This window comes from Podarcis vaucheri (assembly GCF_965113315.1).
Source record: "Podarcis vaucheri genome assembly, chromosome: 13".
In the NCBI taxonomy this organism is placed as follows: domain Eukaryota; kingdom Metazoa; phylum Chordata; class Lepidosauria; order Squamata; family Lacertidae; genus Podarcis; species Podarcis vaucheri.
Window position 1 is genome coordinate 620,877 of NC_138751.1, and position 25,442 is coordinate 646,318.

Here is a 25,442-nt window from a genome sequence, read left to right on the forward strand (position 1 = left end):
TTTGTCTCTCTCTTCTGCACGTGCTGCATCCATGGCGCCTCCGGGGAGCCGGTGAGTCTTTGCTCTTCTTGCAAAGGGTGCAATGGGAAGAAGAGGGGGGGTGTCCCTGGGATGCAGGGGGGGTCCAGTTGCTGGAAGGGGGAGCAGGGGGAGAGAGGGGCTCTTGCGCCCCAGTCCTGCATATGTTCTGATATTTGGGGTACCAAATGTGAGCCCCTTGAATTGGGCCAGGAAAGCTAGGTTGTGGGGCTTCAGTGAGGAGGGGGGGGCCATGGATGCCCCCTGGAGCTCCTTGGAGAAAAGGGGGAGATGGAAATATAATGAATCAAGAGAGGGAGCCCGGCCACTTTTGCATTTGGGCAGCTCCGCCTAGAGGGCACTGCCATGGCCTGCTGGGGTCCAGAGCGTGGAGGACCCTGGCTGGAAAGGGATCCTGCTAGTCACTGAGGCCGCTTGAGCCCCCAGGGAGTGTGTTGGATCCAGGAGAATCCCCAGACAAAGCCAGCTGAGGGGAGGTCAAGCTACGTCACAGTATTATTATTATGGTTATGATTATCATTATCATTATTCATTACCCGCCCTTCACCGTAAGCCCCCACAGCAGTTGACAACATTAAAATGCTAATTAAAATTCAGTAATAAAACTCAATATTGCACTTGCTTCTTAGTGCTGTCCTTTGGTCCATCCCATTTCATCCTCAGGGGCTCGGCCAGATCAGGATCTGACCCTCAGAACAGATAAAAAGGGATCCCACCCCAGGAGTCTGTCTGGAGGACGTTGGAGATGCAGAGTGCTAGAAAACGAGACAGAAGCAGAAAAGGAGAGTGCCCTGAAATGGGGGTGGGAGGCAGAGCAACTCTTGAGGAGCCCCACTCTGGCCTAGTGCCCACATTACACTCGGAACAAAGGAATCATTGTTCTGACTTCATTCCTGGGCTGAAAACACTGAGAGGCAGGAGCCACCAGGCTGATTCATCTCACAGAAACCGCTTGATTTGCCTCCACTTCTGGCCTGGTCACTTTCCTTCCAGGAGGGCGAGAGGATTTCTTCTTCTCCTCCTTTCTTCCCCCTTTCCTTCTTTAAGAAAGCTCAGAGTCTGGCCTGTGATGTACTCATACTCTGGTTCCTAGCAAGACTCATCCACACTTGCTCAGGAGACCTTCTTCTTCTGACCGTGTACCAATTTCCAAAAAGGAATGTGTTTGCTTTGCAGTATTTAGCAGCACCTCTAAATCAGACAGACAGAACTTGGTCAAAGAAAAGATGGACTTCTTCCTAAAGATGGATGAGGAAGACTCAGATGGCTCTGGAGTAGGAAGAGGCCATGCTATGGAAACTGGGAGCAGTGGGGGATTCTGGGAAAGCTCTGGGCGGAAGATCCTGGGAGAGGAGGACACCCTCCGCTCAGAGGCGCAGAGCCAGCAGTTGAGGCAGTCCTGTCACCAGGAGGCTGAAGGACCACGAAAGGTTTGCAGCCGACTCTACCGCTTTGACCATCAATGGCTGAAGCCAGAAAGGCACACGAAAGCTGAGATGCTGGACCTGGTGATCTTGGAGCAGTTCCTGGCTGTCCTTCCAGCGGAGATGGAGAGCTGGGTGAGGGAATGCGGAGCGGAGACCAGTTCCCAGGCGGTGGCCCTGGCCGAAGGTTTCCTCCTGAGTCAGGCGGAGGAGAGGAAGCAGGTGAGAGAGACATTTCTCTGGATACTCCCAAGGGGCTCCAAGGAGGGAGAAGATCCCTAAATCCCATCCCTTTTTGGGGAATGACATTGGCTACCCCTCAAGGTTTTGTCCCAGCCATTCCTTTTCAAACCCATCTCCACATTCTCTATTACAAATTCTTGTTGCTCTTTCAGGGAAAGGATCTGTTGGCAGAAATGGTTCCTGATTCCTCTGAGGCAGAGAGGACTTTGCTGGACACCAGAGAGGGGCCTCTGGGTAAGGAGGAAGGAAGTTTTCTTCTTTTGATTCCATTCGGTTGATTCTGAAACTAATCTGTGGGTTCTGTCAGTGTTTTGGGGATGACACTTGGGCCAAGAGGCCAAAGAAGATCAGATATATTTTAGCATAACTAAATTATGAAATGGGGGCAAACTCCCAAATGCACCTCTGGGAGAAGCATCCTGCACTCCTGCCTCCCGAATTCCCTTTGTCTCTCGCAGGTGAAAGAAGGATGCCGGCAAGACCTCCTCCTCCTCCATCTCTTCCTCCTGGTGAAGGGGAAGCAGCGGCCGAGGAACCGGATCAGGTAGGGGGAAGGAGCCTTGGGGGGAAAGAGGCTGGGGGGGGGGAGACAGGGGATTCTGAGACTTGCATAGACATATTGATCTGAATAAAACAAGGTGGAGTTCCACCCATTTTCACTAAGAGTCATACCCATCATTAAAATACACGATGAAATAACTCCATTAAAGCATTAAAATAAGCACCAATAATCAGAATGTGCAGCAGACCAATCTGATTACAACTACCCAGGCAGGAAGCAAAAAAGCAACGTGCAGGCAATGATTTTTATGATTCCTAAGAGAAGGATATTTTTCTTTCAGAGCTCAGTTTCTTTTGAAGATGTCGCTGTTTGTTTCACGGAGGAGGAGTGGGCGTTGCTGGATCCTGCCCAGAGAGCTCTGCATAAGGAAGTCATGGAGGAGACTTGTAGGGCCATGATCTCTCTGGGTAAAGTTCCCTCTTGGGTCATAATATCTGTTTTGGAATTAAATAGATATTTCACCGTGACAAACCTCCCATATTTGGATGGATCCCAACGTTGCCACCTAGAGCAATTGGGATTCTCACACCCCCACAGCTCACCTGGCATGGAGGGCTGGGGACTGTTTTGTCTGTGGATATTGTTCCTCTGCTTCTGTCTTTTTGCACAAGGATCAGGATGTGGATAGGCTTTCTGAGTGTTGCTTCTGTCAGGTTTTTGTTTCTGTCCATTTTTAGTTGAGCAAAGGGACTTTTTATTTTAAGAAATTGATTCTTATTGAAAGTTTTCCAATTAAAATAGAATAGAAATTAGAGTATGTTAAGCCCAAGCTCTTTGTATCCTTTTTCCAGACACAGAAGAGCGAACCCTCCCAGCTCCCACCTGGGAGCCTCGTCCCCTTTCCTCAGCCCTTCATCTGCGCTCCATCACCTTCCTGTGTGTATCCTCCCTTATCCAAGATATGAAAATTCAAAAAAGACTTCCCATCTTCAGATCTTCAGATCACAAATGTTCATTAGCATTATTCAAAAACTGAGAACTCCATTTCTTTCTTAGGCTCTGATCTGTTCCTCTCTTTGTTGCAGGTGGTGATGAATTAGAAATTAAGAACAAGGGACAACAGGACAAAATCCACACAGTGGAGAAGCCATATCAAGATTTGGAGTGTGGAGAGAACTTCAGTCAGGGCTCCCATGCCACTTCCCATCAAAGAAATCCTATTGGGAAGAAACCCTTTCAGTGCCTGGAATGTGGAAAGAGCTTCAGTTGGAAGGATAGTCTTACTTCCCATCAAAGAATTCATTCAGGGGAGAAGCTATATCAGTGTTTAGAATGTGATAAGTTATTTACTACAAGAAGAGACTTCCATCGACATAAGAGAATTCACAGTGGGGAGAAACCATATCAGTGCTTAGAGTGTGGGAAGAGCTTCAATCACAGCTCACATCTCAAAACCCATCAAATAATTCATACGGGAGAGAAGCCCTATCACTGCTTGGAGTGTGGAAAGAGCTTCAGTCAGAGCTCCGGTCTCACTTCTCATCGAAGAATTCATACACGGGAGAAACCATGTCAATGCTGGGAGTGTGGAAAGAGTTTCAATTGGAATAATAGTCTTACTTACCATCAAATAATTCATATAGGTGGAAAACCATTTCAGTCCCTGGAATGTGAGAAGTGCTTTACTACAAGAAGAGACTTCCATCAACATAAGAGAATTCACAGTGGGGAGAAACCATATCAGTGCTTAGAGTGTGGGAAGAGCTTCAGTCGGAAGGATAGTCTTACTTCCCATCAAAGAATTCATACAAGGGAGAAACTATATCAGTGCTTAGAATGTGATAAGTTTTTTACTATAAGAAGAGACTTCCATTGACATAAAAGAATTCACAGTGGGGAGAAACCATATCAGTGCCTGGAATGTGGGAAGAGCTTCAATCACAGCTCACATTTCAAAACTCATCAAAGAATTCATACAAGGGAGAAACCATTTACGTAATTGCTTGGAGTGTCGAAAGAGCTTCAGTCGGAAGGCTAGTCTCACTTCCCACCAAAGAATTCATACGACGGAGAAACCCGAATAGTGCTTAAAATATGGAAAGAGCTTCAGCTGGAAGAAAATCTCACTTCCCATGAAAGAACTCACAGCGGGGGAAAGCCTGGAGTTAGAGAATACAGTGGTACCTCTGGTTACAGAAGCTTCAGGAGGATGAGAACAGAAATCGGGCTCTGGCGGCAGCAGAAGGCCTATTAGCTAAAGTGGTAAATCAGGTTAAGAACAGTTTCAGGTTAAGAACGGACCTCCGGAACGAATTAAGTTCTTAACCCGAGGTACCACTGTAGTAGCTTTGGGAGGAATCTTGAGGGTCATCTAGTTTAACCAACTGCAATGCATCTTCTTGATGATTAGTCAGAATCTCCTTTCTTGTTCTGTTCTTGTGGGGTCACATGGTTCTTCACCTCCTTTTCAATCATGAGAATAACTGCGAGTTAGGTTAGGCTCCCCAAGGTCTCCCAGTGAGCTTCGTGGTCAAGTAGGGATTTGAACCCAGGTCTCCCGGGGTGTAGTCGAATACTCTGGCAATGTACTACACTGGCTCTCCCATGAGACTCTTAGAAATTGTTCATGCATTTGTGTCTGCTTAAAATTTGGGTGCCATATTCTGGTGTTTGTGTCTAAAGTTGTATACTCCTCTAGCAAAGTCATTTATGTAATAAAAGTAAGTCAAGTTCAGTATTATAATAGGTTTAAGGCAATGTCATATGGGGGAGGGGCTGTTGATTGGCTGAGAGTTTGGAAGGGTGTTTAAGAAAGTACAACATAACCATCAGGCCTTTGGCTAATGAAACTTTATCATTTTCAGCGTCTTTGTGGGAGACGGAAATATTGGTGTGTTTCACTTTTGTTTTTATTATGTAATTGGTGTTTTTATTCTGAATGTTAATGCTGCGTAATGCCCTGATATCTTCCAATGAAGGCAGTATACGAATTTTAATAAATGAAAAAATAAGGTCATAAATCATAAAGGAAAATATAAAAATACTCTGGAATGAAGGGGCTGTTTGGTGAAAGACCCAGGCAAGACCCAGCTCACAGCTCTGCCCCTTGAGTCCTCTGGGAAGGGCCCCCATAGCTCAGGGCCTGGGGACGCCTGCTGGGCATGCAGAAGGGCCCTGGCCGCGTCTCTGAGAAGGAATGAGAGCATCCCCTGCGGAAAGAGACCTCCTGCCAGTGAGCCTGGCCCAAGGAGGCTGGGCTGCAGCTCCCATCATCCCTCGCCATGGACCCCGCGGGCTGGGGCTGATGGGACTTGTAGTCCAGCCACTCCTGGAGGTTTGCCAAGGGCGGTGCAGACGGCGTGGAGCTGCTGGGGTTAGAAGGGCTGGAGCAGGAGACCTGCTTGGCCTGCAGAAGGGCCCAGGCTCCATCCTCCCAGCAGCATCTCTCTCAGCCCGGGACCCTCCCCCTGGTCCTCCCCGTCGCAAGGGTTAAAAGCAGCCGATCCTCCTTCCTAGAGGGGACGGGGAATCCTGGCGGGGGGCGCGGGTCCCTCTAGGAAATCTCTCGGGATTGGAGGGAGAGATGGGGCGCCCGGCATTCCAAGGGTTAAGAGGAGCGGAGCTGGGTTCCTAGAGGGGACAGGAAATAGTGGAAGGGGCAGATCCTTCGGCGCCCAAGCCCCTCCCTCCCCCGGAAGTGGGGCTCTGGTCGCTCTTGCCAAGGCCGCCTCGCCCGGTGAGTCTCCTCTCTCTTCCGTCAGGGGGCGCCCCCCAGGCAAAGACCCCCCCCCCCCGCGCTCTGGAAGCCCCTTCCTTCCTTCCCTCCTCTCTCAGCATCCCTGGTGCAGCGGGTTGGAGGGAAAGTCTCTCGCCCCCCCAGGAGTAGATCAAGGGGGGAGGAGATCCAGGTTTGCTGAGGGTCCAGAGGCGAGGAATTGGGGGCAAGGAGGGGGCAGGCCGCCCCCCTCTGGAAACACCAAGGCCTCAGAGCAGCTCCTTGTTCTTGGTCCGGGGGGAGGAGGGGAAAGGGGACACCTCTCCCCCCCCCGTTTCCTTGGGCAGGAGATCCAGCGAGGGGAAGGAGACCCCCGGAAACTCTTACTCTTAGGGAGGGGGCAAAGGAGGAGCCCCCCCCCCCCGCTGCTCGGAAAAGCAGGATCGCTCCCCAAAGATCTCTTCCCAAGGCCCGCCTTGAGCCTCGTCATTCTGACTCTTTGCCACTCTATTTGTCTAACTTAAACTTTTACTCTCGCCAGGTCGACTATACTGCCTTTGGCAGAAGACATATGAAGCCAGCCCTGCTTAGGGAAGCTTTTAGTGTTTGATGTATTGTGTTGGAAGCCGCCCAGAGTGGCTGGGGAAGCCCAGCCAGGCGGACGGGGTATAAATAATAAATTATTATTATTATTATTGCCTGCCCTCTAGGGGCGATTCTCAAAAATCCCACTGGAAACACGGTGATGTCCCTGTGGAGATGGCAGTATCGAATCAGTGGCTCATGTCTCACTTTACAAGGTTTGAGGAGGGAGGTTGTTACCCCTCTATTATTGTCTATTCCGGGTCACCCAACCATTGTTGCAGTCTCCATTCTCAAGATGTACAGGTGACAGCAAAAGGTGCAAGGGTTTTAACCAGGTCAGTCAGAATAAGAACCATCATTTGACTCTTGATCCTCACCCCCAAAATGTATTTTATGTAATCAACTTTTTACCTTTATCCTCTGTAAGCTGCATTTAATGTTATTGCTATGGCTGGCGGCTGATGCACGTAAGTATTTATTCATTCGTTCAACACTGATACGGAACGGGGGGGGGCAATGTCTTCTTCACTACAATATATTTGCTCAATTTCTCTAGGACTCCATCACCCCTCCCCTGTCCTCCATAATCTCTCAAGTAATACTGTCAAAATCCTGTTACAATGTATCCACTCTGTTTCTGCTTTTGCTCTCTAGTACAGAGTGGCTTAGAAATCACTGAAATCTTCAAAAATTGATATAAAATCAGCCGTGGTTCTGATCTGCTCGTTCTCGGTGCCATTCAACTCCGTTCCCCTTGGACTCCATGATGCTGTCCCTACTTCCATAATCCCCAAAGCGGCAGGTCACGTACGCAGGAACTTCTTAATCCTGTCAGATAGTTTTGCAAATCCTTCCTTCGGGCAATACTAGGTGACAGACGATGTATATTCCTGGCCCATTGTCTTGCCACCACCGGTACTCAATAAATGTGTATCTATGTATATTTCCCGCTCCGCATATCCCCCCTCCCTCATCCGAAAATGCTAATTAATGTAATCCCACCTTTTCATAATGTATTCATGACGTGTAAAGTATATTCATGATGTAACTTGTGAAACCCAACCTTCCCATAATGTATTCGTGACGTTTCATGCACTGTATTCTGGGACATGGAGGGAAATCTCAAAAGTTCATGCCACCCCTTTCTCACTGTTCAATCTCGCCTTGAACCTGTTGCGCAATAAACTTGGACCTTCTGCAGTTGCTCCTGTGTCCGGCTGAGCTCATTTTCTTCCGCAGGGACCCACGGACTTAGTCCGATGAGCTGGGTGGCAGAGTAACCCCGCACCCAGATTTTAGCCGTAACAGTTGGCGCCCAACGTGGGGCTTGTGGTTCTCCCAAGCTGCTGACTGGGGGCCCCGAAATCTTCAGCCGGCTCCGGGCCATTTTGCCTGGGAAGATCCTTTTGGACCCCCAGCCATCTTCTGGGCGGTAATCGAAAGCCCTAGGAGTTCAGCCGGGGAGCAAAAGAGGGATCCAGCCGGCTTATTCATCGATCCCGGGATCATCATAGAAGACGCGTGAGTATAAGGAAAAAGGAAAATCCAGTGCACTGGTGGGAAGGGGGTGGAAGTCTCCTGGCAACCGAATTCTCTGCCCTCCTCTCTATCGCTCCTTCTTGCCTTTCTCTTGGTCCGGTTAGTGAGAGAGACCGGGGACCGCTGCTCAACCCGAAAGGGGGGTTCTGAGCTCTATCCCTTTTCCTTAAAATCTCCAGCCAGCCGCACCAATTGGGAGCCCGAAAGTAAGACGGAGAGACCCGACTTGAAAGATAGCCGACTCTCTGCAACGGGCATCCCAGTTGAAAGCAAGGGGTTGGAGCTCTCTTTCCGATCTTCCCGAGCGTCCTTTCTAGGGGGCAGGAAGTGGTCTTGCTTTCTATCCCAATCCCAGCCGCACCGGTCGAGCTACATACCACGTGTACTGTAAGCTCGCTTCCGAAAGCAAGGGGGATTTTCGACCCGAAATTCTATCCAGGGACCACCCGATCTGGCACCGCATGGCGCGGGCGTCCAGTAGGGCCCCTTTTCCTGAGATGTGACGATAGGTAGGAGGTTGCCAGGAGGGATAGCCCATGAGGAATTGGGCAGGACAGGCAGAGTGGAAAGAGACCCCAGGTTACAGGAAATAAGGAAATAAGGAAATAGGAAATGGAACGCAAGGAACCGGATAGCTAGAGCTCTCTAAAACCCACTAAGGAAGTTGCCAGGCAACTAGAAGCCCCTTCTCCTCTTTACTATACGTCCCTGTACTAAGCATACCAAACCCCTAGACATACCAATCCTAATCAACCCCTCTTTTTCCCCTTCTCTATCCCAGACACCCCCCCCAAAAAAAAGAAAAAAGCAAAAAAAGCAACAACAGCAACGCATGCATCTATAAAGGGGTACCCAGTCAACCAAGTGTTGTGAGCTCTACCAGTCTGATTACCTGGTGGTGTGTTTGAAGAGGCAAGGAGGCTCATAAAACCATGTGGGACCTTCCTACTAATTTCACTTAATGAAGCCAAAGGTAGTGGCCCATCTCCTTGCAATAACCAACTAAAGGATGAGAATATATATGTTTACATGTTGTCTGTTATGTGTGTTGTCTGTTAATACATATATGAGAATATGTATGTTTACATGTTGTCCGTTATGTGTGTTGTCTGTTCCTTCTGTCTCTGGCAGACTGCCTTTCTTAAGTGTGCATAGTTTAAACTGCAAGCTTGCTTCAAAATTTAAATCTAAGGAAGTCATGCTGGATCTTAGCAGTCCTAAATAAGAGAAAATGAGAATGAAGTGTGCAAATGTTTACCCCACCTCTTGCTTTGCCCCAACTTTTGAGATTGCGAGTCTACAGTCTTATTTTGGAAGGTGCTGATAACCTAATGTTTCTGCTGCAAAAGCCTAGTTGAGCCAACTGCTCTCAAGCTAAAATGCAGTGTATGTATTTCATTAAGCATATGCCTATGAAAGTATGGTGTTCCTTCTAAGAAAATATCTGAGTCCAGTTTTAACTTTGATTTGGTTGGACAGAAGAGTTATTGTAAGGCTCCTGATATCAGTCTCTATAAGACTTCCTGGCCTCTTTTCTTAGAAAATGCCCCCCCCCCTGTTTCATTCTGTCTCTTTCAGGGTTTTTTTTTCCCCTCCTTCTCCTTCTTATTCTGTGCCAGGTAAATTTACTCCTGAGTAAGCTTCCTTTAAAGGAAACTGCAAGGGGGGGCATAGATTAGGCTTACTATTGCTCTGCAAGTTCAACAAAATTGTCAAATCTATGGCTGTTGTAATTATTTGTGAGTGGTTATATCAATTGAATTAACTTTGCTTTATAAAAGATCCTCTCCCTATCTTAGGAAAAATGTTAACTTCAATCTTCCTTTAAAGATAATTTCTATAGGTATGTGTGTGTTTCTGGTAGTACAAATCTTGCTATGAACCCTGTATTTTAGGGTTGGACTAGATGACCCCAGGTCCCTTTCAACTTTCCCAATTTGTGGCTGATGAGTTGAAATTCAGCCCAGGTTGGCTCTTTGTTTTTTTAAAGGTGTGATGAGAGGTGAAAGCCATGATGTTTGAAGCAGAACTGGTGATATCAAGCATTTAAGTGATTACAGTGTTTATCATTTTGTCTATTATTTACAAAAATCAGACTTAAAAGTCTACTCAAAGTTTAAGCACATACAAATGGATAATCAAGTAGAATTAGCCTTGACCAATCCATTTGTCTGCAAATGGTAAGGCCGAAATGACTGAGAATGTTTAAAAAAAAAAATTCCTATGAATTCTAACTCTCTGGCCATTTTTACTCATAAATAAGAGAGCGGTTGATTGTTCCGCGAATGGCCAGAGGGATATTAGCCCTTTCCTGTACATAAAGGAAGCAGTCTCGTTTGCTTGGGCCGAAATCGCTAGCTTTGGTAAATACTTAAATTGCTGAGTTTCTCTTTTTTGTTTAAAATCAAACCCTGTTTTCAAAATCTACTCCATACCCTTCCCTTCCCTTATTCAAATGTTAATTTAGCCAAAGGATGCAACATTTTCAATAGTACAAAAGGTTTGCTGAGACATGAACTCTGCACATGCACAGAGGCTAGATCAGCTTTAAAAAAAAAAAAAGAGAGAGCGAGAGAAAGGAGGGGGGAGAGAGAAGGTTTGGAGAGCGTGAAACCTATACAAATTTCCTTATGTAAAACTTGGAACCATTGAGCGAAATCATCCTTAATGTGTTTTGCTCCAGGGCTACTTAAGACAATAGAGTTAAGTACTGGACATGCCAAATTCTTTTCACAGGTAAATATCAAAGCACTCCCACTGTGAGTTCCTCTCTTGAGTAGTTTCCCCCCCCCCCATGGGATTTAAATTTTATAACAGTTTTCTTGTGTGTGTGTGTATGTGTATATGCCTATGCATTTTAGGAACAGCATTTCCTGACAGACCTCTCACATGAAATAATTTTCCCTTTTAACAGAGTGTCCTTTCTGAGGGGATGCAAACAGTGATTTAAATACTCTATAAAAAGTAATTGCATTTGTTTTCCTTTTGTCTTACTTCCCTTAAAGCCAAACAGTCACTTTCTTTCTGTTCAGCAAAACAAGTCTGAATCCCTGCTATATTAGTTGATTTCCTTCTATCTCTTTGTGGCTTTGACATTAATTTTTAGGTTACAAATAATCTGTTTTCCTTTATTAAGTTCGTTTTATCAGTTCTTCCATTATATATATGAAATTAATCGAAGCACAACCAAACATTGTTTGTGGAATGGTATTTGTTTACCTTTTGCCTGAGCATTTCTTAATTCTGTCATTTTGGCTAGTGCAAGGTACTTGCACAACTTTAAATTGCCATTCATTTTCTTGGTATTAACTCATTTCCCAGTATTCCACTATTAACATTACAGCTGATGTCACATCAAGAAACACTTTTATTTTCATTTGGGATGTTAGAATGCCAAAACAGATTACTTCAGGTTACTTATTAATTGTGTGTCTTAGCATTTATTTATTTTTGGTTCCTCATAGCTCATTTTGTGTGTTTGTGTTTTACTTTGGGGACATGTTCATCACATGTTGAAAGTCAGTTTCATGAAGTTCTTTTATCAGATAGCACATGGTGAATTTTAAGTTTTTCCCCATTGTTTTCCCATCTTTTCAGTCTAGTGGTTTTGACAATATATTTAATAATAATTCTTTTCTAAATCTGATGTCCTTGTGTCAAGTTTGTTTTCATCTGACTGGTAATCTAATTTTTTGCTTTCTTTTGTATTTTTTTAACCTTTGTATTTTTTCAGTTCTCTTTCTATACATGTGGAGTAATTTTTATTTTATAATATTGTCAGGGGTTCAGAAGCAGAGACGCAGAGAAGGGTGGAAACAGAGAGCGAGGGGGAGGAAGCCGAAGGGAGAATGAGTGATGATGACGACCCGAGATCTCCAAGCCTAAGCAGTGAGTCAGAGGACTCCCAAAAGGGAGCCCCAGTGAGCAGAGCAAGGGGGGGATCCGGGGGGACACCCCAGGAGGAAGGGAACAGAGGAGATTCAGAGAGCAGCAGCTGGAAGTCGGGACCCACGCTCATAACTGAGGGCGGCAGCAGCTGGAAGTCGGGACCCACGCTCAAGACTGAGAGCAGCAGGGAGGAAGGTAGCCAGGCATCGGGTTCCGGAGGCTGTCAGCAGGAGGGAGGGCATGAGTCAGGGGTGGTCACGCCCTCCTCAGAGAGCGAGGCAACGGTTAAGAGGAAAGTAGAGAGTTGGGCGCGCGCGCCAAGTTCAAATGCAGCGGAAGCTGGAGCAGTAAGCAGCCCGGAGAGTGAGCCAGGTCCTAAAGCCCGCCGCAAGGAGGCAGAAGGATCAGGGGGGTCAGCGTCAGAGGAGAGTAGAAGGGAGGAGGCTCAGGGGGGCAGAAGGACCCAGAGACGTAGGGAGAGGCGAAGGAGGTGGAGCAAGGCTAGGGTATTAAGCTGGTGTGCAAGAGGCGGGGACTCAGACGGGTCTTCGCCGACCTAGAGCAGAAGGTGTAGAGCTGCACGCTGCAGTTCGGAAATGAAACCTGTAACTCAATAAAGACTCTTTTAAAGTGGACGCTGTGTGGCGTGGTCCTATGTGAGCTGGGACCTGGTAGCAGCTCTGACAGTAAGACCCGTCTCATCAAAGCTTCAGAAACCTGAAACCTCGCAGCGGGAGCAGAAGCCGCTAGGGGAGGAAGAGGGGTGTCTGTAAGCGAGCTCACAAAGGTTAGCAAGATGACGGAAGAACAGAGGATCTCCGCGCTGCAAGAGGCAGTGACCCAGTTGTCCTCAGAGGTATTGGCTTCCAAGAAACGGGAGGAGGAGACTACAGCCGCCTACAGAGACCTACACGCCAGGTTTGAAATGCTTGTTAAGCAAGGGCAACCGGGACCCAGACCGGAGGGCGTGGGATTGGCACGGAGAGCAGGAGGGCTTGTGGCTCACTTCGATGGGACTTTGCAACAGTACCCTAATTTTAGAGCAGACGTAATGTGCGCACTGCAACTGCTGGCAAAAGACTTTAGAGATGAGGAAGAGAAGGTGGGGTTCATATTGTCCCATTTGCATGGGGATGCCAAAGCCTGGCTGCGCAATTTGTGGAGGGATAAAGATCCGGCGCTTCAGAATGCAGATGCCTTTATCAAAGCGATGGATGCGTGTTTTTTGTCTACTATTGATGTGGATCTTGCCAGACGGGAGATTCATGGACTAAAACAAGGGAGGGCGAGCGTCCGGCAGTATCACGCCCGATTTTTTGCGCTGGTCAGTGCTTTAGAATGGGATCGGGATTCGCCCCCTGTCAGAGACCTCTTCTGGGAGGGTCTAAGTTCTGCGGTTAAGGATGAAATTGCAAGGGGGGAGAGGCCCCGAAGCACGCAGGAGGTGGTCCAAAGGGCGCTGACTGTGGGGGTGAGGCTGGAAGAACGTCCATGGTGCAGAGATGAAGGACGTGGAGGGCGCGAAGCAGCGAGAAGTTTCTCTTTCGTTCCGAGGGAAGCAGCGCGTGCGCAATCCACACCTCCGCCAGGAGGGGGAGGGGAACCGATGGAGGTTGGAGGTGCAAGGGCTCAGTCAGCAGCCAGAGCCCTAGCACCGGCAGCAGTGAAAGCGAAGCCTCCTAGAGGGAACAGGAAGTGTTACATCTGCGAGGATCCAGGCCATTTGGCGAAGGAGTGTCCCCGGAGGCTCCACAAGCACACTGCAGCCTCAGCAATGGTGACTGCAGCAACGCAGCAAGGAGAACCACAGCAGGGAAACGACGATGTCTGGCTGGAGACGGAGGCACTGGGGCCCAGCCAGACGCATCTGTGAAGCAGTCCCCAGCAATCTTGCAACCCACGGATCCCCTCCCACCCAAACCAGTAGTGCAGCTCACAGCATCTCTCCAGCTACCCGACGGCGTCACTATCGAAGTGCCGCTTTCTGTGGATTCTGGAAGCAACGCAGACTTTATAGCGCAGAGCTTTGTGGAGCAGCACGCTATACAGCTATTGCCTGCCACTCTGCCCCTGCAAGTCGTCACAGTGGATGGCAGAGAGTTGCTAGGGGGGCAGGTGGTGAAGCAGACGCCACCGATGGTGATGCGCCTTGGCAACCACAGGGAAGTCATCAGTTTTAATGTCACCCAACTGTCGGACACGCCCATTGTGTTGGGCATGAGTTGGCTGGACAGGCACAGTCCGACACTGGCTTGGTACCAGAGACAACTGATCTTCGGCTCCTCTTATTGCGCAGAACACTGCATCCTGCCCCGACGGGAGGGAGAGGAGGAGGAATCACAACTGCAGTTGGGAACGTTGCAAGCGGTCCCCCACAAATACGCGAGCTTTTTGGAGGTCTTCTGCGAGAAGGAGGCGGACAAGCTACCCCCTCACCGGCCATATGACTGCAGGATTGACCTCCTACCGGGGGCGACGCTGCCGAAGGGGCGGCTATACTCCATGTCTGAAGATGAAATGCAGGAACTCAAACAGTTCATCGAGCATAATCTGGAGCGTGGCTTCATCAGAGAGTCCAAGGCAGTGGGGGGCAGTCCCGTTTTCTTCGTGAAAAAGAAAGACACGCCCCAAAAAAGACTAGTTGTGGACTACCGCCTTTTGAACCAGATGACCAAACCGTCTGATTACCCCATGCCCAGGATTGACGACCTCCTCGCGACGGTGCGCAAGGGACGCGTGTTCACCAAGTTGGACCTGCGAGGGGCGTACAATCTCATCCGCATGCGGGAGGGCGATGAGTGGAAGACGGCCATGTTCACACCGCTGGGCACCTACGAATACAGAGTTATGCCCTTTGGATTACAAAATGGCTCTCACTGTTTTCAAGCTTTTATGCATCACGTGTTGGAGGGACTCCTCTACAAGACATGCGTCTGCTTCCTGGATGACATCCTGATTTTCTCTGACTCGCAGCAAGCTCACGACCGAGACGTGAGGGAGGTGCTCAGCAGGTTGCAACAACATAGACTGTACGCCAAGCTGGAGAAGTGCCAGTTCGACACGACGGAGGTGGATTTCCTGGGATACAAGTTGTCGGACAAGGGGATAGCCATGGACAGCACCAAGGTTCGTGCGGTATTGGATTGGAAAAGCCCGCGCAACCGGAAGGAGGTCCAGCGGTTTGTCGGCTTCGCCAACTTCTATCGCAAGTTTATCAAGGGGTTCGCGATGCAGACGGCAGCAATTACGGACACGCTCAGCTCCAAAAAAAAGAAATTCATCTGGACGGAGCAGGCGGAACAGTCCTTTCAAGCGCTCAAGCATCTCTTCGCATCGGAGAAGCAACTGCTGCATATCGACCCCAGTAAGCCGTTGAGGGTAGAGACAGACGCGTCAGACAGAGCCGTGGGAGCTGTCCTGCTGCAGCGAGACCCGCAGGGGGTGTGGCGGCCGGGAGCGTTCTACTCCAGAAAGCTCAGCAAGTCGGAGCAGAACTACACCATCTGGGACAGGGAGTTGCTGGCCATTCATGCAGCTTTCAAGGCGTGGAGGCACTTCCTAATCGGCGCCAAGCACACGGTGCAGGTCTGCACGGACCACAAGAATCTGGAGCACTGGCGCACGGCTCAGTTCCTGAACCAGAGGCAGATACGTTGGGCGGAGTTCTTTGCTGACTTCAATTTCCGAATAGAGTACGTCCCAGGCGACACCAACATCATGGCGGATGCACTGTCCCGAAAACCGCAATACCTAGAAGAGGTGACGCCAGCGGCGGCCATGCACATCTTCGCACCGACGGCGTGGGCGTGTGCCTCAGCTACAGTAGACCTGGATGCGGTGCGACGTGCATTGCGGGACGACTCATTCGCGCAAGACAAGATGGCGGAACTGCTCAGAGGCACGGCTACCACGGACGAGTTCCAGGTGCGGGACGGCTTGCTCCTACGCAAAGGGGCTGTCTATGTACCAGGAGACGACCTTCGCGCCAAGGTACTGCAACAGTTGCACGACGCACCCACGGCCGGTCACTTTGGCACAGAGAAAACGATGGAATTAGTCGCGAGAGACTTCTGGTGGCCCAGGCTGAGAGGAGAGGTCGCGGACTACGTCGCGAGGTGCGACACCTGCCAGAGGGCCAAGCCGGTACACAGACCACCGGCGGGACTGTTAGAACCGCTGCAAACACCGTTTGAACCGTGGGAGAGGGTGGCCCTGGACTTTGTGACGGATTTACCCAGCTCGAGAGGCAAGACAGCTGTGCTAGTGGTGGTGGACTTGTTCACCAAGATGGCACATTTCATTCCGTGTGCGAAGGTGGCCACGGCGGAACAAACCGCCAAACTGTTCATAGATCACGTGTTCAAAGTGCATGGCCTGCCACGGTCTATCCTGTCCGACCGCGGACGCCAGTTCATCTCGTCTTTCTGGCAGAAGCTGATGGGTTTTCTAAATGTCAACGTCAATCTGGCATCAGCAAGACACCCGCAGACCAACGGGCAAGCAGAGAGGGTCAATGCCATCATGCAGCAGTACCTGAGATGCTATGCCAATCAACAGCCTGCGACGTGGGTGGATTACCTGCCGCTAGCCGAGTTCGCTTACAACACCACGAAGCACGTGTCCACAGGAGTGACGCCGTTCTTTGCCAACAATGGGAGGAATCCCAGAACCTTCCCGGGACTGGAGAGAGTGGGGGAAGGAGAACCACAGACGGCGGACGCGTTCGCGTCAGAGCTGCAGGCGGTCCACGATCAACTCAGACGGCAGCTGGAGCTAGCTAAGCACGCCTACAAGGTGCAAGCTGACAAGCACAGGCGGGTTGGCGAAGTGATCCAAGTGGGAGACTGGGTCTGGTTGGCAGCCCACGCAGTGCCGACCAGGTCGCTTGCCAAGAAGAAGTTGGGGCACAAGCAGATCGGTCCGTACCAAGTCGAAGCGCAGATCAACCCGGTAGCCTTCCGACTGGCGCTGCCGGAGGGTTCCAGAATGCATCCGGTGTTCCACAGGTCGGTGCTCACTCCCTACAAAGCACCTCACAGGTTCCAGGAGCCAGGGACGGCGCCAAGTCCGCTCCGGGAACGGACGGAGACGCGGGAGGTGAAGCACCAGGACCACATCAACGAGGTCACGGAGATTTTGGACTCCAGATGGGGGGAAGAGGGAGTCGAATACCTCTTAGCCAGAGAGGGCACCCGGGCCAGCGCCAATAGCTGGGTACCAGACTACGCTTTGGAGGAACCCCTGCTCAAGGACGAGTTTCATGCCCTCTTCCCACACAAACCCATGCCAGCGAGCTTCTTCGACGACTGGTTGTTCACACCCACACTTTCTTCCAGCACGTTCCATGGATTCGACTCAGAAGGGGAACCCGCACGGAGCACCCGTTCCCCAGAAGGTTCACCGGCAGGTTCGGCATCAGGCAACTCGTATTGGTGGGACGATCGACCAGAGGAGCGATGGCGCAGGAAGTGGCTGGAGATGCCAGGTCGAGCGACCGACGCAGAGACTGACATGGACGTGTTCGGGGAGGACCTCGGGTTCGAGCACGGCGGTACAGAGATGGAAGAGCAACAAGTCAACGTCGACGACCGCGAGGGGGAAGACTCGGAGGTCTTCAGTTGGCGGCCACCCACGGGGAGCGACCTGTATCCAGCATTCCCTCCCATGATGATGGAGCGCCCAGCACCCACACCTGACAGCGGGGAGGGGGGAAGGGGGGGCTTCGAGGGGGGGATGGATGTCAGGGGTTCAGAAGCAGAGACGCAGAGAAGGGTGGAAACAGAGAGCGAGGGGGAGGAAGCCGAAGGGAGAATGAGTGATGATGACGACCCGAGATCTCCAAGCCTAAGCAGTGAGTCAGAGGACTCCCAAAAGGGAGCCCCAGTGAGCAGAGCAAGGGGGGGATCCGGGGGGACACCCCAGGAGGAAGGGAACAGAGGAGATTCAGAGAGCAGCAGCTGGAAGTCGGGACCCACGCTCATAACTGAGGGCGGCAGCAGCTGGAAGTCGGGACCCACGCTCAAGACTGAGAGCAGCAGGGAGGAAGGTAGCCAGGCATCGGGTTCCGGAGGCTGTCAGCAGGAGGGAGGGCACGAGTCAGGGGTGGTCACGCCCTCCTCAGAGAGCGAGGCAACGGTTAAGAGGAAAGTAGAGAGTTGGGCGCGCGCGCCAAGTTCAAATGCAGCGGAAGCTGGAGCAGTAAGCAGCCCGGAGAGTGAGCCAGGTCCTAAAGCCCGCCGCAAGGAGGCAGAAGGATCAGGGGGGTCAGCGTCAGAGGAGAGTAGAAGGGAGGAGGCCCAGGGGGGCAGAAGGACCCAGAGACGTAGGGAGAGGCGAAGGAGGTGGAGCAAGGCTAGGGTATTAAGCTGGTGTGCAAGAGGCGGGGACTCAGACGGGTCTTCGCCGACCTAGAGCAGAAGGTGTAGAGCTGCACGCTGCAGTTCGGAAATGAAACCTGTAACTCAATAAAGACTCTTTTAAAGTGGACGCTGTGTGGCGTGGTCCTATGTGAGCTGGGACCTGGTAGCAGCTCTGACAAATATGAAAAGAACAACAACAACAAAAACTAAGTGAAGGAAAGCAAACAAACTTAGCAGATAATAACAGTAATTATATGGAAATGTGATAATAAATAATACTAAATAGTAAATTTTATTTCTATCCTGCCCTCCCCAGCCGAAGCTGGGCTCAGGGCGGCTAACAACAATCAAAATAGTCCAATAATGATAATGAATAAAATGTTTAATCCACTAACATTGTTATTATTTGCAGCTTCCCATGGAAACTGGAGGACATCCTTTTTGCCTTTTGCCCCTTCCTTGTCTAACTGTTTTTAAGTCACCCCAAAACCCTGCCCCTTACAGGATATCACTTCTACAGATGTGCAATGATGAAAAGCAGCAACAACCCCTCAACAACCCCTCAACTCAGTTCTTCGCTATCACGAGACCTGCAACACCAGAGTTTTCAAAGTGGCCACAGCTATCTCTTTAAAATGATATAGACTGACGGGGGGGGGCTGACAAAGGGGGGAGGAGTTGAATTGCAAGGACATTTTTTCACTTGAACCTCAAGCCTCTGCTCCAAGATTCAAAAGATACATACGTAAAAGATCACAATGGTGTCAAGATATGCAACAGATATTTAATTATTTTGTTTTGTATTATGTGTTATTATGTAAGAATGTTGAAATGTGTCTGACAGTGTGATTTCCACAAAGGGGGGCAATTTATTGTGTGTAACTGTTTTTATGTTTAATGTCTTATTCCTTACACACCAGTGGAGAATTCTCATGCATTTTATACTTTCTAATAGCTCACACTATTGTGTAGTCCAATGTTTAGATAACCACAATTCGTTGTCCCACCTGGCACTATGCCAACCTTCCCTACCCATTTTAAAAATGTGCTAAAACTTGCTTTACCAAGGAGAAGCTTCTAAGAAACATGAAGGTGGATATGCTTTGGTTTAGCAGGAATGATTCCTTATAGACTTAAATTGACTTATTTGGACAACTGCCCTTGTTAAGAATGGTTTTCTTTTAACAGATTGGTTTGAAGAGTTGAGAACCATGGGGCAAGATAAATTCAAATTGGACTCAGTTTGAATTGGGCAAGTGTATCCAGGCTGCAATTAGCTTTTTGGTCCTTTAAGTGCAAGTGAGCAACTCTCCATGCGTGCAAAACCACAGCCTATAATAGAATCCCATAGGAAGGCCAAGGCCAAGGCATCTCCCTCACGAGATGCCCAACCTGTGCCAGCTATGGTGAATGCCAGGCAACATGGTTAAATGAAAGCCCTGAGGGGATTCAACAGACAGGATGTGTTGCTGTAGCACTATGTCAGTGTGAGACCACAGAAGAGCTAGCTTGACACCTGAGAAACACACAAAAATGGCGAAGGACAAAACACCAACTGCATTTTTCAGTCAATTAGACCTTCCTGTTAGGTGCAAAGCATAAAACACTATTGAGAATGCCACAAGTAATTTAGCAACAAAATACAAGAGGTGTTCTTTATATAATACCCTATATGCAGCTACCTGCACTGATATACTTGCAAATGACCGTAAGAGGCATGGCTTGCAAGTCCCTTTCAGGTTTGCATAAAGCCACACATCCCATTCACCGAGATTTAGGGTGCGGAGAAAAGATTTGCAAGTTCTTACAGAACTTTAATTCAAATCTATCTCCGAATGGGGGACAGTATTCTGGGACATGGAGGGAAATCTCAAAAGTTCATGCCACCCCTTTCTCACTGTTCAATCTCGCCTTGAACCTGTTGCGCAATAAACTTGGACCTTCTGCAGTTGCTCCTGTGTCCGGCTGAGCTCATTTTCTTCCGCAGGGACCCACAGACTTAGTCCGATGAGCTGGGTGGCAGAGTAACCCCGCACCCAGATTTTAGCCGTAACAAACACCCACCTTGCCCCGCTCTCTTGTGGCCCCACTTCTAACTGTACCCAGAAGCACAATTTCTGTTCTCACCCTGCAGCAAACTTCTTAACCCGAACCATTATTTCTGGGTTAGCGGAGTCTGGAACCCGAAGCGTATGTAACCCAAGGTACCACTGTATTTAAATGCACTTCACCTTATGATTCCAGGGCAGATTTCAACATTAAAACACTTTAGGAAAACTAGTTTAAAACTATAACTAGAAGATTTCTCCTTCTTCCTTTTTTTCCTTAAAGAAAGCTCAGAGTCTGGGCTGGGGTGCAGTCCAGTCCAGGTTCCTTCCAAGACTCATCTACGCTTACTCAGGGAACCACCTTCTTCTGCTTCCCATGTATCAGTTTTATAATAGAACAATGTATTTGTTTGTAGAATTTGCCAGCACCTAATTTTCGGACGGACAGAACTTGGAAGAGGACCAAGGGATTCCTTCTGTTCTTTTGGGGACTTCCTGAGAGTGAAGATGCATAAGCAAGACTCAGCTGGCCCTGAAGCAGGAAGAGGCCATGCTATGGAAACTGGGAGCAGTGGGGGATTCTGGGAAAGCTCCATGCAGAAGATCCTGGGAGAGGAGGACACCCTTCGCTCAGAGGCGCAGAGCCAGCAGTTGAGGCAGTCCTGTCACCAGGAGGCTGAAGGACCCCGAGAGGTTTGCAGCCGACTCCATCACCTTTGCCACCAGTGGCTGAAGCCAGAAAAGCACACAAAAGCTGAGATGCTGGACCTGGTGATCTTGGAGCAGTTCCTGGCTGTCCTTCCAGCGGAGATGGAGAGCTGGGTGAGGGAATGCGGAGCGGAGACCAGTTCCCAGGCAGTGGCCCTGGCCGAAGGTTTCCTCCTGAGTCAGGCGGAGGAGAGGAAGCAGGTGGAGAAGAAGCAGGTGAGAGAGACTTTCCTCTGGATGCTCCCAAGGGGCTCCAAACAGGAGGGCCATCCTTTTTTGGAAACATCCAAGGAATGAGATGTGATATTTCTGAAGTTTTTTTTCCTCTGCCACTCCTTTTCTAACCCTTCCCCACACTCTCTATTACAAATTCTTGTTGCTCTTTCAGGAAAAGGATCTGTCTTCAGAAATGGGCCCTGATTCCTCTGAGGCAGAGAGGACTTTGTTGGACACCAGAGAGAGGCCGCTGGGTAAGGAGGAAGGAATTTATTATCAGTCTGGCCACATCCTATTATTCTCAAAATAATCTGTGGTTTCTGTCAGTATTTTTCGGTATGACACTTGGGGCCAAGAGGCCAAAAAGGATCACATATGTTTTAGCATAACTATGAAATGGGGACAAAGGCCAGAAAGTACCTCTGAGAGAAGCATCCTGCACTCCTGTCTCCCCACTTCCCTTTGTCTCTCGCAGGTGAAAGAAGGATGCCGGCAAGACCTTCTCCTCCATCTCTTCCTCCTGGTGGAGGGGAAGCAGCGGCTGAGGAACCGGATCAGGTAGGGGGAAGGAGCCTTGGGGGGAAAGAGGCTGGGGGGGGGGAGACAGGGCGTTTCTGGGGACAAAGGAATCTCTCTCCTGCTCTTGTTTCTTCTGTCAAATCTGGAAAACTGGCGTGCTTGCACAGACAGAATGATTTGAAGAAATAAACATACAGTTCCATCCATTTTCACTAAGATTCATACCTGTCAGGGGTTCAGGAGCAGAGGCAAGGGCAAGGGAGGAAACAGAGAGCGAGGGGGAGGAGGCAGAAGAAAGGATGAGTGATGACGACGACCCGAGATCTCCGAGTCTTTCCAGTGAATCAGAAGATTCACAGGAAGGAGCACCAGTGGCCAGGGCAAGGGGGGAGCCTAGGGGGACACCCCAGGAGGAAAGGGCCAGAGGGGGCTCAGAGGGGAGCAGTTGGAGATCGGGACCAGCGTCACCAACAGAGAGCAGGGAAGAGGAAGGGAGTCAGGTATCAAGCGCTGGCAGCTCACAACAGGAGGGAGGGCACGAGTCAGGAGTGGCCACACCTCCATCGGGGAGCGAAGAAACGGTCAGACAGAAAGTGGAAGGTTGGGCGCGCGCGCCAAGTTCAAATGCACAGGAAGGTGGCGCAGTAAGCAGCCCGGAAAGGGAGCCAGGTCCTAAAGCCCGGCGCAAGGAGACAGGAGAGTCAGGGGGGTCAGCGTCAGAAGAGTCCCGGAAGGAAGAGACCCCGGGGGGCAGAGGGACCCAGAGAAGAACGGTCAGGCGGAAAAGGTGGAGTAAGGCTAGGATATTAAGTTGGTGTACAGGAGGCGGGGACCCAGACAGAGCTTCGTCGGTCTAACCCATAAGACGTAGAGCTGCACGCAGCAACTGGAGAATGGAAACTGTAACTCAATAAAGACTTTTACAAAGTGATTGCTGGCTAGCGTGATCCTCTGTGAGCTAGGATCTGGAAGCAGCTCTGACAATACCCATCATTAAAAACAGCATGAAAGATTCTCCAAACATTAAATTATGCACCCACAGTCAAAATGTGCAGCAAACAAATCTGATTAATGCAATGCAGGCAGAAAGAGGAATGTGCAGTAAATAATCTTTATGTTGTGTAAGACATGGACCTTTTTTCTTTTAGGGTCCAGTTTGTTTTGAAGATGTCGCTGTTTGTTTCACGGCTGAGGAGTGGGCGTTGCTGGATCCTGCCCAGAGAGCTCTGCATAAGGAAGTCATGGAGGAGACTTGGAGGATCATGAACTCTCCCGGTAAGGTTCCCTGTTTGGTCATAATACTTGCTTTGAAATTCAGTCAATATTTTTATATCACAAACCTCCCAGATTTTGACGGATCTCAACTTTGCCGCCTAGAGTGTCAGGAGATGTGTGTTAATCTGAATTCATGATATGGTTTATCTGTGTATGAGATTGACAGAACTCTAATACGACATGAAAGCCCCCATGGTGTCTGCATCCTGAAAGGCATTCAGGAATATCCTGAGTTCACACACATCAGGCATTATCAATACATGCAAATCTAGGGTTGCTCATTGCAGGATTCTCAGCTCCCCAGTGGGATCCACCCACCCCATGGCAAGGGGGTGCAAAGGCAGGTTGGAGACAGAGATGTCTAGGTTCAGATCATTGCTCACGATCGCAAGTCTTTCGCTTTGTTGTTAAACGGAAACAGGATGACCAAAGATGGGCAAGGTGAGAAAGAGGCAGGAAGATCTTGATGGAATTATGCAAATTGTAGGAATCACTGCCCCCTCTCCTATTGTCAGGGGCTGGACTGAGGAGGAATGGTGGGGGCTGCCCCCCTGCTCCTGAACCTTCCCGTGGGCAAGAGGACAGTATAGATTTAGAACCGTGGTTTGCAGACGGTCATAGTTCAGAGGCTGCAGAGGGGAGAGCCTTTTTCACGCGAAGCTGTTCCTCCTGCTTCTGTATGTAAGGGAAGAAGCAGCTCAGCATGTCGGCCAAGAGGGTTCCCCAAGGAAAGCACCTCTGGGGGTGCCTGACACACGCAGCTGGTCCGGGACTCCTGCTCTGGAGAAAGAAAACTCAAGAGAGGAAGGGAAGGGCGCACTGCTTACGCTCATCATCTAAATCCTTTCAGTTCTTCCTCTCTCACAAGCGCTAATGAGCATTATTCAATAATTGGGTGTCTTCATATCATCCTGACACTCTAATGCATCTCTCTCTTCATTTTAGGTGCTGAGGAATTAGAAATGAAGAACAAGGGAAACCATGAGAAAATCCACACAGTGGAGAAGCCATATCAGCCTTTGGAATGTGGAGATAACTTCACTAACAGCTCCGATTCCATGTCTCATCAAAATCCCATTGGGAAGAAACCATATCACTGCTTGGATTGTGGAAAGAGCTTCAGTAGAAAGGACAATCTCACTTGTCATCAAAAAATTCATACAGGGCAGAAACCGTATCAGTGCTTGGATTGTGGAAAGAGCTTCAGGAGAAAGGACAATCTCATTTGCCATCAAAGAATCCATACAGGGCAGAAACCGTATCAGTGCTTAGATTGTGGAAAGAGCTTCAGTCAGGGCTCCTCTCTCACTTCCCATCAAACAATTCATACAGGGCAGAAACCCTATCAGTGCTTGCATTGTGGAAAGAGCTTTGACAGGAAGGACCGTCTTACTTCCCATCAAAGAATTCATACAGGAGAGAAACCCTATCAGTGCTTGGAATGTGGAAAGGGCTTCAGTTGCAGTTCCTATCTCACTTCCCATCAAACCATTCATACAGGGCAGAAACCCTATCAGTGCTTGCATTGTGGAAAGAGCTTTGACAGGAAGGACCGTCTTACTTCCCATCAAAGAATTCATACAGGAGAAAAACCCTATCAGTGCTTGGAATGTGGAAAGAGTTTCAGTTGCAGCTCCAGTCTCACTTGCCATCTAATAATTCATACAAGGCAAAAACCCTATCAGTGTTTGGAATGTGGAAACAGCTTCGATCGGAATATTGATCTCACTTCCCATCAAAGAATTCATACAGGAGAGAAACCATATCAGTGTGTGGAATGTGGAAAGAGCTTCAGTTGGAAGATATATTTGTCTTACCATCAAAGAATTCATAGAGAAAAGAAACCCTAATAGTGCTTGAAATGTGGAAAGATCTTCACCCTCAAGAAATGTCTCACTTCCCACCAAATAAGTCATACAGGGCAGAAACTACATCAGTCCTTAGAATGCACATTGGGCCTTCCTGCAAGAAGAGCGCTTCTGTGACATCAGAGAATTCACAGTGGGGGGAAACCATTTCAATGCCAAGAGTGCGGAAAGAGCTTCACCTTGAAGCAAACACTCTCTTCCCATCAAAGAATTCATATGACAGAGAAACCCTAATAGTGCTTGAAATGTGGAAAAAGCTTCATCTTGATTGAAATCTTCACTTCCCATCAAATAACTTGCAGAGGGAATATAATAGAATTATAAGACTGTAGTGTTGGAAGGGACGCTGAGGGTCATTGCTAGGGAGGGGGGCAGTTTGGAATGCTGGGGGTGAGAGGTGATTGGCGGGGAATTTGAAAGGATGGCCTTAGACTGATTTAATATTCAATGTCCTTTTAAATGCAATTGTTGTTGTTGTTGAGTTGTTTAGTGGTGTCTGCCTCTTCGTGACCCC

The 25,442-nt window shown here is 49.2% G+C and overlaps 3 protein-coding genes across 3 annotated transcripts in view; all 3 read left to right on the forward strand.

The window, feature by feature from the left end:
* Positions 1-25,442, forward strand: part of LOC309517947 (uncharacterized protein) — a 75,068-nt gene that overhangs the window by 7,959 nt on the left and 41,667 nt on the right. The gene's annotated exons all lie outside the window — the stretch shown is intronic.
* Positions 4-24,988, forward strand: LOC309517986 (uncharacterized protein). Its single transcript, XM_082197726.1, has 6 exons — positions 4-51; positions 1,216-1,685; positions 1,859-1,940; positions 21,742-21,824; positions 22,934-23,060; positions 24,006-24,988. The coding sequence occupies exons 2-6, from the start codon at positions 1,266-1,268 to the stop codon at positions 24,908-24,910; spliced, it is 1,617 nt and encodes a 538-aa protein (XP_082053852.1). The 5' UTR covers positions 4-51; positions 1,216-1,265; the 3' UTR covers positions 24,911-24,988.
* On the forward strand, positions 6,622-21,733 carry LOC309518086 (zinc finger and SCAN domain-containing protein 16-like). The gene is made up of 3 exons (XM_082197910.1): positions 6,622-6,723; positions 20,759-21,266; positions 21,439-21,733. The coding sequence occupies exons 1-3, from the start codon at positions 6,683-6,685 to the stop codon at positions 21,574-21,576; spliced, it is 687 nt and encodes a 228-aa protein (XP_082054036.1). The 5' UTR covers positions 6,622-6,682; the 3' UTR covers positions 21,577-21,733.

Excerpts from the sequence above, each read along its gene's own strand:
- LOC309517986 (XM_082197726.1), top strand. The coding sequence starts at position 1,266 with ATGGACTTCTTCCTAAAGATGGATGAGGAAGACTCAGATGGCTCTGGA. Across the intron at positions 1,941-21,741 it reads CACCAGAGAGGGGCCTCTGG|GTGAAAGAAGGATGCCGGCA; the intron begins GTAAGGAGGAAG and ends TGTCTCTCGCAG. Across the intron at positions 21,825-22,933 it reads CGGCTGAGGAACCGGATCAG|GGTCCAGTTTGTTTTGAAGA; the intron begins GTAGGGGGAAGG and ends TTTTTCTTTTAG.
- LOC309518086 (XM_082197910.1), top strand. The coding sequence starts at position 6,683 with ATGGCAGTATCGAATCAGTGGCTCATGTCTCACTTTACAAG. Across the intron at positions 6,724-20,758 it reads CTCATGTCTCACTTTACAAG|AATTTGCCAGCACCTAATTT; the intron begins GTTTGAGGAGGG and ends ATTTGTTTGTAG. Across the intron at positions 21,267-21,438 it reads AGCAGGTGGAGAAGAAGCAG|GAAAAGGATCTGTCTTCAGA; the intron begins GTGAGAGAGACT and ends TTGCTCTTTCAG.